Source organism: Melospiza melodia, chromosome 12 (genome assembly GCF_035770615.1).
Source record: "Melospiza melodia melodia isolate bMelMel2 chromosome 12, bMelMel2.pri, whole genome shotgun sequence".
NCBI lineage: Eukaryota > Metazoa > Chordata > Aves > Passeriformes > Passerellidae > Melospiza > Melospiza melodia.
Window position 1 is genome coordinate 26,915,109 of NC_086205.1, and position 16,985 is coordinate 26,932,093.

Below are 16,985 nucleotides of genomic sequence, written 5' to 3' on the forward strand. Positions count from 1 at the left end.
CTTTAATATTATTTTTATTTTGGGGCCTGGCTTTGTAAAAGGCAGGCAGTGGAATTTCCCTGCTGTGGGAATAAATGAGATATTGCAAGTAGAATTAGTTTAGAAAGGATTTATAAAGGATTCAGCCAAATCTCCTGAAGTGGGACATAAATAAAACTTTTTTTGAGACCTCTCATCAACACCCACCAGAGCCATCTCACTGTGAACCTTCACAGAGCTAAACCCACACCAGAACTCAAAAAACTGTTCTCAAGTGTCTCAGGCAGCTGAATGTTCCCCCAGAAAGATCATCAGAAATGTCTTATCAGAGGTTTGATCATCAGCCCCAAGAGCATTCCTGGATTGATTTTGCTGCTGCTGAACCACAAGGCTCAAATTGACATCAATAATCACATCAATAGCCAACCCTCAATGCACACAAGATAAAAGAGAAGAAATTGTTGGTGTTCTGCTCCCACCGCAGAAAGGATCAAGAGGATCCTTTTGTATCCCAGCAGTTCAAATCCCATGGGAGAAGATTTGTAAGAGATTTAAACTTGGTTAATCACTGGGGATGATTATGTACACAAATAAACACAAACTCAACAACTATTTCTCCATAAAAACCCACTTCAAAGACAAATTCCATGTTAGGCCGCAGCACTTTGAATTCCCTGCTCACATTTAGAACTGAGATTATCCAAAGCCAATGGGAGGGATTGAAAACAACATTTTTTCCATGTTCTCTTCATTCCAAGTGTTATCTGACAGCCACATCAGCGTTAATGTTTCTCCCCAGCCCATCAAATATTTGATTTCTAATTAAGGCCTTTTCATCTCAGTTGGATTTGTCTCCTCATCTTTAATTATGTTTCCATCCACGCTGCTCAAGAGCGAGGATTTGCATTTTTACATTATATAGAAATCACATTGTAAATATTTATCAGATGGTTCCCTCTCTGCTGCTCACAGATTTGGGAATTCAGGCTCACAGGAAAGAAGGAATGTTCCCATATTAACACCCCACTGCTTGTTAGGATTTCACTGCCTCCCATACATTGATTTTCCCTCTCCCTCAACTTCCCATCGCTCCTGCAGGTGCAAAACCCACCTGGGAATTTCACAGACACCAGTGGGAAAATGGGATTCTGCTGGGAGACCTAGGAACGCACAAAGGCTGCAGAGAGATTTTGTTCTGTTCTAGAACCAAACCTTAACAAATCACTGAGGAAAGTCCCAGCTTTGAAGGTACCCATGGGGCAGGAAGGACGAACAAACTGGGGATTGGGCCAGAGGAGTTCCATGCTGGCCCTTTTCCCATAGGATATTTCTGTGGCATCAACCGAGGGAGAAATGGTGGGGAAATACTCATTCTTGTTTGGAAAAGTAGGTTTTGTGTGGTTATACCTCTAAAACAACCCTTTTCTTGGTAGAAGTTGCCTATTGGAGTGCTGGGCTCAAGCGAAAAAATGGGAATTATACAGAATCTGTTCCTGCCATTCTCGTGAGCATCCCAGTGATTTTTAGGAGAGGAACAGAGGTGCTTTGCCAGGACGGGAGGTCAGGAGTGACAGGGCTGGGGTAAGATCCGCACCGAAGGGCAGCGAGCCCCAAGTCCCGGGAGAGGAGCGGGAGAGCCCGGCCGCTGTCCGCGGTGCTGAGCGGGAGAACCTGCCTCTGTCCGCGGTGCTGAGCGGGAGATCCTGCCGCTGTCCGCGGTGCTGAGCGGGAGAACCTGCCTCTGTCCGCGGTGCTGAGCGGGAGATCCTGCCGCTGTCCGCGGTGCTGAGCGCCCGAGCGGGACGGGAACCGGGCTGACACATCCCCTGGACACGGAATGGTTCCTGAGAGCGGGGCTGACACATCCCCAGGACATGGAACCGGGCTGACACATCCCCTTGGACATAGAATGGTTCCTGGGCACTGGGCTGACACATCCCCTTGGACATAGAATGGTTCCTGGGAACCGGGCTGACACATCCCCTGGACACGGAATGGTTCCTGGGACCCCGTCTGCAATGCTGCACCCGGATCTGCTGTCCCCACAGTAAGAAGGACCTGGAGCTGCTGGAGCAAGCCCAGAACTGGCCATGATGTTGATAAGGGGACTGGAGATCTTTCCCCGTGGAGAAGGGCTGGGATAGTTGGAGTTTGTCAGCCTGGAGAAGAGGAAGCTTGTGCAGAGCTCAGAGCTCCTCCCAGGATCAGAATGGGGATCCAAGGAAGATGGAGAGAGACTTCACTGGGGCCTGAGTGACAGAACAAGGGGATGGCTTCAAGCTGAAGGAGGGGATATTGAGATGGGATATTGGGAAGGAATTCCTGACCCAGTGAGGGTGGGCAGGCCCTGGCACAGGGTGCCCAGAGCAGCTGGGGCTGCCCCTGGAGCCCTGGCAGTGCCCAAGGCCAGGCTGGACACTGGGGCTGGGAGCAGCCTGGGACAGTGGGAGGTGTCCCTGCCATGGCTGGGGTGGGATGGGATGAGCTTGAAGGTCCCTTTCAACCCAAACCATTCCGTGATTTTGGAGGAAAAAGCAGAAACCCATCTAGGAAGGAAAGTTTTGGCCCTTTTCTACATAGTAGCAAAAAATAGAATATTTACAGGGAAGAATATTATTTTAAATCTGTTATACATCTGTCTTCAAATTTCTTTTTAGCAAAAAATAACATGCAAAAGGAAAACAAAAGCAAATGAAGACAACACAGCTCCAGCCTGTGTGCCCTCATACCACAATATGGACAGTGATCAATAACAGATCTTTTCTAACAGTTAAAAAGCTGTTTGTACTACACACACAAACCTTTCTTTGCTACAGAGCAGCAGCCAAACAAGAATTCTCCATTTCCCATCTCACCCCTCAAGCTCTGACACTGCACCCATTCCATCAGTTCTCTCCGTGGGGAACCCCGTGTGGTAACCCGCAAACAACCAGAGATGGAGCCATCACCTTCTCCCCACAAACACAGAACTCCAGCTGCCCTTCCTGAGCTCCCAAACATCCCAAAGTGTCATTGTCCGAACGAGATCAGCGCTGGGGAAACTCTGGAGCAGCCGGGAGTGTCCCTGCGCGGGGTACGAGGGACCTCTGCTGGAAGCAGATTCCAGTGGCAGAGAAACATTTATATCCTCATTTATTCCTCTAATTAAAGGAACCAAACCCCTTGAATCCATGAAACGTCAGTGTCTAACCCAATATTCCAGCTCACTTTATCCTCCTGCTCTCCAGCTCCCAGCTGAAAATAAAGCAGTACCCTCAGGAATATTTTATTGAAATCTGTCAAGCGCCCAGACAGAAATAAACCAAAATAAACCTGCTGGAAACAGCTTCACTTTAGGCCTGGATCAACACTTGGATCAACCCTGGAAAGAGTCAAATTACCTCCAAAATTCCAAGATCAGAGTTTTTAGTGTGGAAAAGCTCTGCTTGATCAGTGCCTTGGGCTTCACAAGATTAAAATTACTCCAACTTTGCAACTCAAGGCAAAATTAAATTTATTCAGCTTGAAGAACACCACTAACAATGATTCCCAGATTTTTGTAGGGATTCAGAAGCCACCAAATGCTGTCCTGGGAGTGGCAACAGCCACTGGCAGTGAGGATCCAACCAAGCTGTTCCCTCCTCAGGAGCAGGGAGACCCTTCAGCACCACACACCAGGACAATTTCTGCTCCTGTAATTCCTGAATTATTCCATGAGCTCCAGTCTGCAGTTCCCTCAAATCCTGTCTTTTGTCACAAAGCTGAAGGCAACACTTCCATACTCTGTATTTATTTTGGTATTGGCCCAAAAAAACCCAATTCAGAGATAGTCACAGAGCTGTCTGTATTCCAGAAATGGGATCTGTATTTGGGGTTTATTTAGGGTCACCTTAAAAAGAGAAATGCAGCCTCCAGCCACTGGTTAAGGTGGAATATTTATTCCAAAATCAAATTCAATTTTGATCTCCTACATCAAATTCTCAAAGTCCCTTTTAGGCTCTTTTAGTCTCTTTTAGTCTCAAAAATCAACCAACAAAACAAAACCATAAACCAACCAAGAAACCACATTTCTTTGCATGAAAAGCACCACAGTTTGAGGATTTCTGGGAACACAGTGTCCTAAACACACTGGACACAGGACCACTGGGAAGCCCCTTTTAACCAGCAAGGACACCTCCCAAATCTGCTGAATTCAGGTCTGATACCCACAGTCACACATCCTGATCAGCCCACAAGAGTAATCTCTGCCTGGAGCTCATTTGAGACACCTAAAAACCCCTTTTGAACCCATTACCAACCCCATGACCCCACAACTGAGCTTTCACTCATCCCAAACCCCAGAAAGGAAGGAAGCAAAGGAAAAGGAGGAATTCCAGCCGGACTCACGGGGGTGCTGCTGTCGGAGAAGGTGTTCATGCTGACAGACCTGCTCATCTTGCCCAAGGCCGGCGACCTTGGGGACGTTGGGGACGTCGGGGACGTCGAGGACGGGCTGTCCTTGTCCCGTAGCTCCGGGGATGGGGACAGGTCCTGGCGCTGCAGGTGCTCACGCCACGCTCGCTGGATGCTGAGGGAACAAAGGGTTTCAAAACATTGGCCTTGGGGGTTCCTGTGTTTTGTTTTCCTGTCTGGGTAAAGATCACGTGGAAATATCTCTGCAGGGTTTGTATAAGGCACCACTGGGAGAACTCAGGATATTTCTAAAGGAGAATCAGGGAATTCTGCAGTGGCTCGGGTTGGAAAGGACCTTAAAGACGATCCGGTTCCAAACTCTTACCACGTTACTCAGAGTCCAAGCCAAGCCCAAAACCCATGGAAGTGATTTCAGTTGAGGCCATCCAGAACTCGGAATTTCTCCTACATTCCACCATCAAAATTTAAATATCCATTTGTCCATTTAAAGGAATTAACAACCATTTACATTTTATTTTTACCACACATTTCAGATTATAATTCAGACACAACTGGAATTTGAGACCCAGAGCAGTATCATGGAATTAGGGAATTCCAGAATGGTTTAGGTTGGAAAATGTCCTCTCATTCCATCCTCTGCCAGGGGCAGGGACAATTTCCACTATGCCAAGTTGCTCCAAACTCCCTCCAACCTGGCCTAGAACAATTCCAGCATCCACTTCTCTACAGGATTAGCTCCTTGTAGGATTTTTAAGCAATTGAGGTTTGTTCACTGGGATGAGCAGTATTTACATATTTATAGTTACATATTTATAGTTACATATTTATGTCTAGATGTATTTCTATTTTAAAGCCAGAGAATAGAACTGAATTTAAGTCATAATTGCCCTCTTAGACAGTTCCCTGAAAATGGATTATTTTATCTGGCTTTTATCTGCATGACTAAAAGCTTAAAAGACACTGGGTTTTAATTTGAAACTTCATGTCCTTTTAATATTTTAATATGCATTAATATTTGAATGGGCTGTAAGTGAGGCAGTTTTCTGGATGGAGGCAATTCCTGCACCAGGGCAGGAGGATCCATGCTGGGAGAGGCTCCAAAGGGAATCCTGGACTCTGATAAATATGTGGGGAACTTTAATTATTCAAAATCAAGACTTCTAGAATAACTAACCCCAGGGGAAACTCTGTATCATGTACAGCAAAAATTATTCTAGAATTCAAAGAGAAGATTGATTTAGGATATGAGGAAGGATTTGTTTCCCATGAGGGTGGCGGGGGGGAGATTTCCCACCCCTAAAAACTCCCCAGATCAGGCTGATGATGTGCCCTTATTGATGCCATCTCTGCTCAGGGCTGGACTAAAAATTCTTTGAAGGTCCCTTCCAACCAGACCATTCCAGGATTCCATGACGGTGATGTCTGGAAGCTCAGAGCTCATTCCCGGAGCCCCGGGCTGCTCATCCCTCGCTTGCCTTGCGCTAGGTGTCAGCGTGAGCTTGGAGAGCCCGCCTCCTGAGCAAATCCTGCTCCTCCCGAGCAAATCCTGCTCCTCCCGAGCAAATCCTGCTCCTCCTGAGCAAATCCTGCTCCTCCCGAGGAAACCCCGCTCCTCCTGAGCAAATCCTGCTCCTCCTGAGCAAATCCTGCTCCTCCCGAGCAAATCCTGCTCCTCCGAGCAAATCCTGCTCCTCCCGAGCAAATCCTGCTCCTCCTGAGCAAATCCTGCTCCTCCCGAGGAAACCCCGCTCCTCCTGAGCAAATCCTGCTCCTCCTGAGCAAATCCTGCTCCTCCCAAGCAAACCCCGCTCCTCCTGAGCAAACCCCGCTCCTCCTGAGCAAATCCTGCTCCTCCTGAGCAAACCCCGCTCCTCCTGAGCAAATCCTGCTCCTCCCGAGGAAACCCCACTCCTCCTGAGCAAATCCTGCTCCTCCCGAGCAAATCCTGCCCCTCCTGAGCACAGAATTCTGCACTTCCAGAGCTGCTCCTGCCACAGAATCCCTGGGGAACTGATGTTAAATGGGAAAATGGGTACGGAAAAGGCTCCGTGCTGCCCTTCCCTGCTCTGGCCTCTCTGCACACACAGAAAAATCCAGCAGATTCCCAAATATTCTGGAGTTACACAGAGGAAATGACAAAATGAGTGCAGAACTGATGTGTAATATTTGAAACTCAGTGCAAAGGGAATCTGTGTGATTCTGTGATTCAGCCCAGGTGGTTTGGGTGGGAAAGGAATGGAAATCCCACCCAGTGCCACCCTGTCATGGGGTCACCTCCCACTGTCCCAGGCTGCTGCAAGCCCCATCCAAGCTGGCCTTAGGCACTGCCAGGGATGCAGGGGCAGCCACAGCTGCTCTGGGAATCCCATCCCAGTCAGGAATTCCCAATTCCCAATGTCCCACCCATCCCTGCCCTCTGGCACTGGGAGCCATTCCCTGTGTCCTGTTCTTCTGTCCCTTGTCCCCAGTCACTGTCCAGCTCTTCTGGAGCCCCTTTAGGCACTGGAAGGCCACAATATGGTCACCTTGGAACGTTCTCTTTTTTCTAGGCTGAACAGCCCAAGTTTTCGCAGCTCCACCTTCTTAAACGTAGAGAATTTTTCCAATTTGCTAATTGGAAGCTCTCTTATCCAGTTACACAGCAATCCAGGATGGATCCAGGGTGGATCCTGCAGCTCAGGAATTGGACACCCCCAGTGCATTCCAAGGCAGACCCAACACTTTTCCTTACTCACATTTTCACTTTGGATTCCAGGGGCTGGAGGTTGATAGGATATTCCTGGATATTATTTTCTTCATCCATGGTGAGTTGATGGCTACAAGAAAGAAAAGGAAATGAGTTTAATGTGTTCCAGCCTGACATTCCTGCAACCCTGGGAATGAATTCCCTAATCTGGACAAGAACAAACAAGAGCTGCTGAGCAGGGGTTGTTGCTGTCTTTGGAGGTAATTATCTGGACCTCTGTGTCCAGATATCAATAAAAAATGGGAATTTGGATCCAGTTTTCCAGTGAGAATCTGCCTGAATCCTTGTTTTAAATCTCCCAGCTGCCACAGCTCCAGGGACAGGCACAGCCAGCAAAAGAGCTGCTGTAAATAAATAAAAACAAAACAAAACAAACCCTGGTAGTTCTAACAGATATTCCTGCTAAATTAACTTCCATCCCTACGGCCACGCTGGAAAAGCTGCAGAGGGAAATGGAAAGGAAAAATGGGAATGCTGGCAGCAAATGAGTTACAGCAGCAAAAGCCACATGGTGGGGGTGAGGAGTAAAGTCTTTGTAATAAATGATGGCCAAGGAGTGGCTGCTGGGAACTGATGGCTCAAAGAAAACAATGTGAAAATGCTGGAATATCCAAATCCAGCATCTGGGAACACTGCCCTGGGTAGAGCAGCAGCAAGGATTGAATGCAGCTCTTAGCAGGGAAATTTGGGAAGTCAGACCCCGACCTGGGGAGTTATTTTGAGACTTGCTGGGCACTCAATGATATCATTGTCAGAAATTGTCCTCTTGTAGCTAAAAATAGGGATTGTTAGTGGGAGAAAGGCAAAATTTGGGATAATGTCTGTCACAAAGAGGATCCCTCAGCCAAGGGTTCACACCTTGGAAAATCCTTTTCCCTTTCTCATGGGTGAGATGTTTTGGAAAAGGCACATTTACCTTTGGAGTGAGTCTTTGCCATCATTGACCTGTTCCAGGCTGTGCTGGAGCCTCCTAAGCTCTTCCTGGAGAGAGAGAGAAAAAAGAATTACTTTTATGACAAGCCCATAGAGATTTCCTCTCAGCCTTGAGAGAAACAAAGTTTTGAGTCAATCCTGAAACAAAAACAATCCCTCAAGTGCCTCCTACAAGAGTTTAAACCCAAAAATCCACAACAGTGACAAAGAAACCAATATCATATTAATAATCCAGCACAAGTTTGAAAGGAAATATCAGAGCTACAGAAATAATACAGAGTAAAAGAGAGGAGTTTTCTTTCCCATCTTGGATGTCTTTGATTCCAGAGATGCTCCTGGGAATCCTTGTTCTATTCAGGCCCTTAATGAAGAGATTTCCAGCCTGCACCAGTTCCTGTTCCAGCAGTTTTATGTGGAGCTGGGAATCCCCACATCCATGGTAATTCCCAGGAAAAATCCATCCCTGGCATTCTGCACAGAAGTTTGGCTTAAAGACTGGAATTCTTCTGAGGCACAGCTCAGTTCAGAGATAACCACACAGCCTCTCCTTCTCCCACATTTTCCCTCTGGCAGTTTTTGCAGCCTCCTCCAGAGCTGGGTACAGTAATTTAGAATGTGAAAACAATTTGCAGTTGACTTTATCCATAGCTCAGGGTGCCAAGAGCTGCCTGACTTCCATAAATCACTCCTGGTGTTTGACATCATTTTCCATTAACCCCGGGGTGAGGACTGAGCAGAGAACAAAAAAAGCAGAAGTCAGAATTGGTTGTGATGTTTTTGACAATGCCGAATGAAACCTCACTGGGATAAAAGCTGGGATAAAAGGCAGCTCCGGAGGGGGCACAGCCAGGTTTGCATAATTGGGAAGAGGAGGAGGCAGGAAATCGATCCTAATTTCAGTCGGGCATCATTAACCGGGGGTATCGAGCGGCGCTGCTCGCTGCGGGATTGATGGAGCTGCCCGTGGTGCTGAGGCCGGGAAAGGGCCGGGATGCTGCAGGGACACCGGGGACACGGGGACAGCCGGGATGGTGCCACCCCAGCCCCGCACCCTGCCCAGAGCCACCCAGCTCCAGGGAATTCCATTGGAAGGGATCCACGCTCTGCTGGAAGCCAGGATGAGTTACGGGGCCTCTCTGAGCCCGGATAAAACAAAAATATTGTGAAACTCCCTGGGCTTTTCTTTTCCCTCCTCCAGCTGCATACCTGGACAGGGCACAGGGACACTGAGGGGAAAATATCCAGGAAAGCTTGAGGAGCACACTCAGAGCAAGCTGAAGTGTCTTTTCCTAGTCCTTAATGTGCTTGTTCCATTTATCCATTAATTATTTTTCAGCCTGAGCATATCCAGCATCCTGGGGTTTGTTAATTTTATATTTTTTCATTTTTTTTATTGCTTTAATTGCACACACTTGAGTTGGATTATTTTGGAGAGGGACACAAGGAGGTTGGAAAGCAGGCAGAGTGAATTCCAGCATGGCAGGGAGGGGAAGGCAGGGGAAATCTCACACGACAGATCCATTTCTGAATTCCCAGGGGAAGGGTTTTCCCCAGAAAAAGCAGGGAGCTCTTTTTATAGCTCCTGAGCCTGTTAATTCTAGTGACAACAACAGAGGAGTGTTTGAAATCTGAAAGCAAATCTATTAATCCAATTTTCAGCTTTTCAGTGTGGGGGAATGTCTGTAATCCTCACAAAAGAGGGATGAACTAGTTTGGGAGTCAGAAAGTTCCTGTAAAAAGTATGAAAAAAATCCCATCTATGAAAAAATATTATTTCTGCAGTGTTTTCCTCCCGGGGCTTTAGGAGGAAACCTGAGGAGTCTGGGGGATGGAGGAGGCTCAGGGAGCACCTTGTGGCTCTGCACAGCTCCTGCCAGGAGGGCACAGCCAGGATGGGATTGGGATCTGCCACCAGGGACAGGGACAGGAGCAGAGGGAACGGCCTCAGGCTGGGCCGGGGCAGCTCAGGGTGGGCACAGCAGGAATTTCCCCATGGAAAGGGGGCTCAGGCCTTGGAACTGCCCAGGGAGGGTTGGGGTGCCCATCCCTGCAGGTGTCCAAGGAACTCCTGGCAGTGGCACTCGGTGGCCAGGGGGAAATCGGGCACTGGTTGGATCCTGGAGGTTTTTCCAGCCTTGGTGACCCCGGGATTCCGGCCATGTGCACAAATCACAGCACTGGGAAAGAGAAATCCCCTGCCAAGTGAGCACAGAGGGCAGGAGGAGGCTCTGGAGCTGCTGAGCGGTGACATCCCTGCTCTCAGACATCTCTCTCTCCTCTGATGGCTCCGAAGATGGTTTCAATTCCGGGGGTTGCTCGGCAACTGCATCCACGTGCGGCAGCGCTGCTCTTCACCTGGAGCAGGGAAACACCAGATGGTCCTCAGGAACAATGGATGGCTCCTCAGGAACATGGGGATGGTCCTCAGGAACATGGGGATGGCTCCTCAGGAACAAACATCAGGATGGCTCCTCAGGAGCACCAGGATGGCTCCTCAAGAACATTGAGATGGCTTCTCAGGAACACTGGGATGGCTCCTCAGGAACACTGGGATTGCTCCTCAGGAACATGGGGATGGCTCCTCACAAATATTGGCATGGCTCCTCAGAAAAAAACATCAGGATGGTTCCACACAAACACACACCGGGATGGCTCCTCAGCAACATGGGGATGGTCCTCAGGAACACCAGGATGGCTCCTCAGGAACACTGGGATGGCTCTGCATGAACAAACATCAGGATGGCTCCACACCAACCTTGGGATGGCTCCTCCCAAACCTGAGCAGGGCCAGGAAACAGCGACAGCAACGAGGCACAAGTGCTCCTCCTCAAGTTGTGCCTCTGGTGCCCAGCAGCAGGAAAAGCCAAGGAAACTCAGCTGCAGGTGGAACTCCTCTCTCCTCCTTCCCACCAAACCAGTCTGGAATTCCATGGCATGAGGCTGCTCTCAGTGTCCATGGGATGTGGAGATGCTGCTCATGTTGGAGGGTCATGGGCCATGGAACTCCAAGGAAGCCTTGGAGCGCACACTGATGATCATCCTGATCCTGGATCTGTTTTCCCAATCCTGGATCTGTTTTCCCTGTCCTGGATCTGTTTCCCCAGTCCTGGATCTGTTTTCCCAATCCTGGATCTGTTTCCCCAGTCCTGGATCTATTTCCCCAATCCTGGATCTCTTTTCCCAATCCTGGATCTGTTTCCCCAGTCCTGGATCTGTTTTCCCAATCCTGGATCTGTTTTTCCAGTCCTGGATCTGTTTCCCCAGTCCTGGATCTGTTTCCCCAGTCCTGGATCTATTTCCCCAATCCTGGATCTGTTTCCCCAGTCCTAGATCTGTTTTTCCAGTCCTGGATCTGTTTCCCTAATCCTGGATCTGTTTCCCCAGTCCTGGATCTGTTTTCCCAGTCCTGGATCTGTTTCCCCAGTCCTGGATCTGTTTTCCCAATCCTAGATTTGTTTCCCCAGTCCTGGATCTGTTTTCCCAGTCCTGGATCTCTTTTCCCAGTCCTGGATCTCTTTTCCCGGTCCTATTTAGCACACCCAAACCTCAGCAGGTTTCAAGTGGCAGCTGAAGCAGAAGGGTTTGAACTGGGATCTTGAACCCCATCTCATCCCATCACCTGCCACAGCCTGGGATGCTCCTGCTAATCTGACACAGGGACTGGGATGCACAGGTCCCTTCAAATCAGCCCAGAGCTAACATAACAAACATTTTTCCCTCAGAGGTCCCACTCCAAAGCCAAAGCAGAACCAGGGATCATTCCCAGGGTGTCCCAGCTCCTCAGTTATCCCATTCCCGTTCCCTCGTGTGCTGTGGGAAGTGCTGGGCATTGAGCACAGAGCAGCTCTGGGTGTTTGACTGGCAGAGTCCCCCAGCAGCCAGCAGGGCCTTGGGATGAAGGGCATCCCAGGAAAACCTGAAATGCAAACAAAAAACAGCACGGGAAGCCCTGAGATGGAAACTGGTCACATTCAGCCTGGGAAAGCAAAGAGCTCCACTGCTATGAATAATTCACAAACAGCCTCAGACAAATGATCTCAGGTCTGGAAGGAAATGGGAAAACCTCTGGAGGCTGCAGCTCTTTTTATTCCTGCCTGGTTCCTGCTGAAAGCTGTTTTCTCTGGGGTTATTTTTTAGTCTTTAAAAAAAAAATATATATATGGATATCCAAACAGTTAGGCTGGATGTTCAGAGAAGACAGCAGACCCCAGAGAAATCCTTTCATTTTATTTTCCTCTCTGTCTGGTGAATTATTCATTAACAGGGATCACGCAATGGGGAAAAAATTAAAAATTGGCAAATTAGTTTTCATTTGTTGACGTTAATTATTTAGTGTTCTTCCCTTTTATTAGAGGAACCACAGAGGGGGATTAGTCTTGTTCTGGCACTCTGAGTTTGCTCCCCAGACAACTCCCAAATCAGCATTGCTGAGGCTACTTCTGTGGAAAATCCATGGGAATGTGACTCCAGGGCTGAGGTGTTGGGGCAGAGCTGGAGTTTGGAATTCCAGAGAAGCTTTTGGATATTTTTCCTCATCACTTCATAAAAAATAATCAGGTAGGGCTTTATTTCCAGATATCACCCCAGCCATGGCATTCATGGGGATGTCATGAATTAATCTCCCTGAGCTCAGCCACAAACACCCCACATTCCCATCGACCTCATTGTAACAAAGAAATATGCTGGTATTTCATGGGCAGTGGGAATGGAATTGTCTCAGGAGCAGTTTGGTTGGGATTGTGCAGCCTCACTGCCCTGAAGAGCCAGAGGCAGGAGAAGTTAATCACAAATGCTGGAGCCAGACTAAACCTGAGCTCAGCCTCCCACATCTCCCCCTAATCCTGCTGCTCAGCTCACAGGAGCTGCCAGAGCACTCGTCCAACACCTCATCCAATTTTTCTTCTGTCAAATGCCCGTGGCTGCTCCATCCTGAAAAGCTGGGAAAGCTTTGATTCCTCCCAGCTTTTCTACCAGGCAGCCACACAACTCCCAGGCTCAACCCTGATTTTTCTGAAATACTCTCCAGATGCAACCAGCCACTCATTTATATAAATATGTATAAAATAATAATAAAATAATGATTGAAACCCCACCTGGCTTTGTGGGAGTCCCCATTATGACCAAACTATACCCATTTCAAGCTTTTTAATGAGTTCCTGAGAGATAAAACTGCTCCTGGTGCCTGAGAGCGAATAATCCCAGCTGAGCCTTTCCAGGGAAGTTCAATTCTTCAATCACAGAGCCCAAATCCCAGTTTTCTGCAGCAGCTGGTCCTGCTCCACTGAATTTCTGTGCTGGGAAATGTGAAGGTGACCCCAGGACCTGCAGCATCCTCAGTTCATTCAGGTGGGGTCAGCTTATAATGAACTGAATTAAACAATCTTGCCTTGATTGGGTTAATTCTGCCCTCCCTGGCTGAGGTTTTTGGTGCTTTTTTACAGAAGGGGCCTTTTGCCAGTCCCAGTTTCCTGCAAACACACATCCCTGGGAGGATTTCAGACACATCCGCCAGGACAGGAAATTAAAGGTCTCAGCTCCCAGACATCACAAGATCAGATCAAAACCCAAATCAAATCCCAGTGTTCACAAACAAAACCTGGGATAATGAAAGGAGGCCTGGCCACGGGGAGGAGGTGGAATTACATCAGCTTTGTTGCCCTTCCAGGACTTTCTCCAGACTAAACCAAAATTCTGCATTATTGTTCATGTGAAAGAACCCCCAAAAGTGACTAAACCCCCCTCCCTCAATGCCTGCTCTCCCTGCAAGGAGCCTCTGCTTTGGCTTTCCAGGACCAAAACTGAATTCAGATGTCAGACAGAGTAATGACAAAAGCCTTCCTTTGAAATGTCTCCTTCCTGCCTTTATCCAAGGGACAGAAAGGACAGAAACTCAATCCACCCGAGCTTTGAACTCTCTGCCATCCCAAAGCAAGGCAGAGCCCTGGGGCTCCCCCATGGCAGCACTCACTGATTAAATCTCCTCTTTTCCGGCTGCTTTCAGAACACCTTTAATTCTCAAAGTTCGCAGTGACACCAAAGACCTTTCACAGCCCAGCCTGAGAGTGAGACATCCCAATTTTTCCCGGTTTAATGCTACAGGAATGTCAGGAACACCACAGAAACAACACACAACCCCTGCCAAGACGCACTGGGGTCACAGGAGTGAACTTCATCAAGTGAGAAGCAGCAGAAAAGGTCAAACGGGCACGAGGAGTCCATCCCTGTGGGTCCTGCGTGTGTGCAGGCTGAGGGGGAAGGAAATGTTCTGGAAATGTTACATTGGAGCTGCTGCTTTAATGCTGTGCGTGGACCTCCGGCAGCTGCAGCATTCACAGGAGGGATCTGTCACAGTCAGGCTCAAAACAAACCCAAACGCTGGTGCTGGGTGTTCTGCTGCTGCCTCTGTCAGGGTTGCTGGAGCTGGGAAAGGTCAGACCACGGCTCCCACGGGAGAGGCTTCCCCGGGAGAGCAGCTCTGGCTGGGCAGGAAAGGGCAGCTGGGTGATGCTGTGTGCTCAGAGCTGGGAATGCTGCAGGGATGCTCTGGCTGCTGGGCTGTGTGGGGCACTCCTGTCACAGGAAGGAATTCCATCCCTCCATCCCTGTGCTGGGCTCTCTGGTGGGACAGAGCTGCCGTGGGGGAGTTCGAGGCACAGGGCACACCGTGCCATGCAAAGCATTAAATCCACCATAAAACAGGAGCTGTAAATCTAGGGATTAAGCCCAGGAGTGTCATCTGTGAAGTGACCCCTTCCTTGCAAATCCATTTTTATGCCCAGAAGAAACCAACACCAAAGCACCAGGACTGCAGAACTGTGCCAAACCAATCTGAGGAACTCCTTGGAGCCAACCCCTCCTGCTGGAGAATCCCAGGACGGTTTGGGTTGGGAGGGACCTTAAAGCCCATCCAATTCCACCTGGGACACCTCCCACTGCCCCAGGTGCTCCCAGCCCTGCCCAGCCTGGCCTTGGGCACTGCCAGGGACCCAGGGACAGCCCCAGCTGCTCTGGGAATCCTTCCTTCCCAACATCCCATCTACCAGAGCAGCTCCGTGGAAAGAGGAACAGCACTCCCAGCATAGTTCTGAGGATGGTGAACAAGAATAAACCAGCACTGAGGCGTTTCTTCCTTCATCACACGAATAATTAGGAATACACAGGGCTGTGTGATGCTTTTTAAATAGGATCTGGTGCTGCTTGTGGGAATACAATTCCACAGCAGTAGTTTATCCTGGGAAGTCAGCTCAGTGGGGTTACAGCGTGCCAAGCTGAAATGGGAACCATTTGTTTTCTGTCTGCATTGCAGCAGAGCTGGCAGGGTTTTTATGGAGCATCCCTGACAGCCTCCAACTGTTATTTTTCCAAATTAACGCCGTGCCTATGGAGTTAATGGCAGTGCAGGCAGCGAGGGGTCTCTCCACAGCCTGGCCTCATGCTCAGCATCCTGTGCAGGAGCAGAGAATAAAATCTGACAAAGCTTTCTGTAATTACTGCTCTGCTGCAGGGGATGTCACCACAGGCACCCCGCGCTGCTCTGTGACAAAGGACACGGTGCCACTGCTGCTCCCCAAACTGGGGCACACAAAGTGGGCACGTGCAGGGGGCTTGGAAAGCCCAGAGGTTTCACATTTGGGAGGGTGTGGAGAACCCACCTCTGCCCTTCCAGGGGGTTCCACAAGTCCCTGACCCCACCAGCACTGATTTCTGGAGAGGGCTCTGCAGGGTTTTACCTGAGGACATCCTGGGGGAACAAGGAAAGGCAATTCCTGCTCATAAAGGGGTGGATTGCCCCAGAAATTCACCCCAGGAGGTGCTGTAACCCCAAGGTGCACATTCCTCCTGCCACAGGAGCTCTGGCTTTGGGAAAGGAGTCACACAAGTCTGCTCTGATGGAAAATACAGAATCCTGGAATACCCTCGGCTGGAAGGGACCACAGGATCACCCAGCCCAGCCCCTGGCCCTGCTCAGACACCCCAAAATGCCACCCTGGGCATGCCTGCAGTGTCCCAACACTCCTGGAGCTCTGGCAGCTTTGGGAATGTGCCCAGCACCCTCGGGGGAATAACCTTCCCCTGATTCCCAACACTAGAGAGGCAGCAAATCCTGCATCCTTTAACCTCTCCAATTCCCATTTATTACAGAAATATTCCATGTTGGATGGCTCCAGGACTTATCCTGTGCCCCAGAATTTCCAGGCCACCTCTCCTCTCTCAGCCTCACCCTTTCCCTGCTGATCCCTGCCCACCTCCAGCTCTGGATGTGCCACCCTTCCTTGGGCTCCTCCTTTGCCTCCTAACCTGCATCTTATCCCTCCTGGATAACAAGGAACTCTTCCAGCTCCAAAGCAGCTTTAAACAATTATTTTAACCCTACTATATTAATTTGGCTCCTCCAGAACAGCAGCTTTGCCACTGCACTGAAGCAGGGAATCATTTTTCCAGGAGCAGCTTGTTTTTATTCCATCACTCTCCCTTCCCGATGATCCTGCGTCCCTTGCCTTGCCCCGACAGATTTTTGCATGCAGAACTTTTTCCAGATGGCAGCTTCAGTGCAGACAGCAATTTGCATAATTTAAATCTGCTTCCTGGCATAAATTACAGCACAACACAGCTCAGGCTTTGGTTTCCAGCTCCTCACAGCCAGGGCTGGCAGTGCCCAGGAATTGCAGGTGACTCTGGAAAACCCTGGCATGGGCAAGAGCTGAAATCAGAAATGTTTCCTCATGGAAATGGTAATTCCCAGGGGAACGTGCTCCAGACAGCAGCATCCCAGTGAAATCCAGGAGCTCGGCGGCTGCTCTGGAGTGAGAAGGTCAAGGAGAGCTCCTGGAGACAAAATTGGATTTTGCCACAAGGACAAACACAACTTCGGGGTGCTCCAGGAAAGCTGAGACAAATCCATGGTCAGTGAAACTCTTTGTCCTGAATTGCCAGT

General features: G+C 49.2%; 1 protein-coding gene across 1 annotated transcript in view; it reads right to left on the reverse strand.

Moving 5' to 3' along the window:
* Nucleotides 1–16,985, reverse strand: part of LOC134423900 (schwannomin-interacting protein 1) — an 84,260-nt gene that overhangs the window by 61,981 nt on the left and 5,294 nt on the right. The window contains exons 2-4 of the mRNA XM_063167410.1: nt 8,034–8,098; nt 7,107–7,187; nt 4,345–4,525 (exon numbers count right to left, since the gene is read on the reverse strand). Coding sequence (XP_063023480.1) covers nt 4,345–4,525; nt 7,107–7,187; nt 8,034–8,098 — 327 coding nt within the window. The remainder of the gene's footprint in view (nt 1–4,344; nt 4,526–7,106; nt 7,188–8,033; nt 8,099–16,985) is intronic.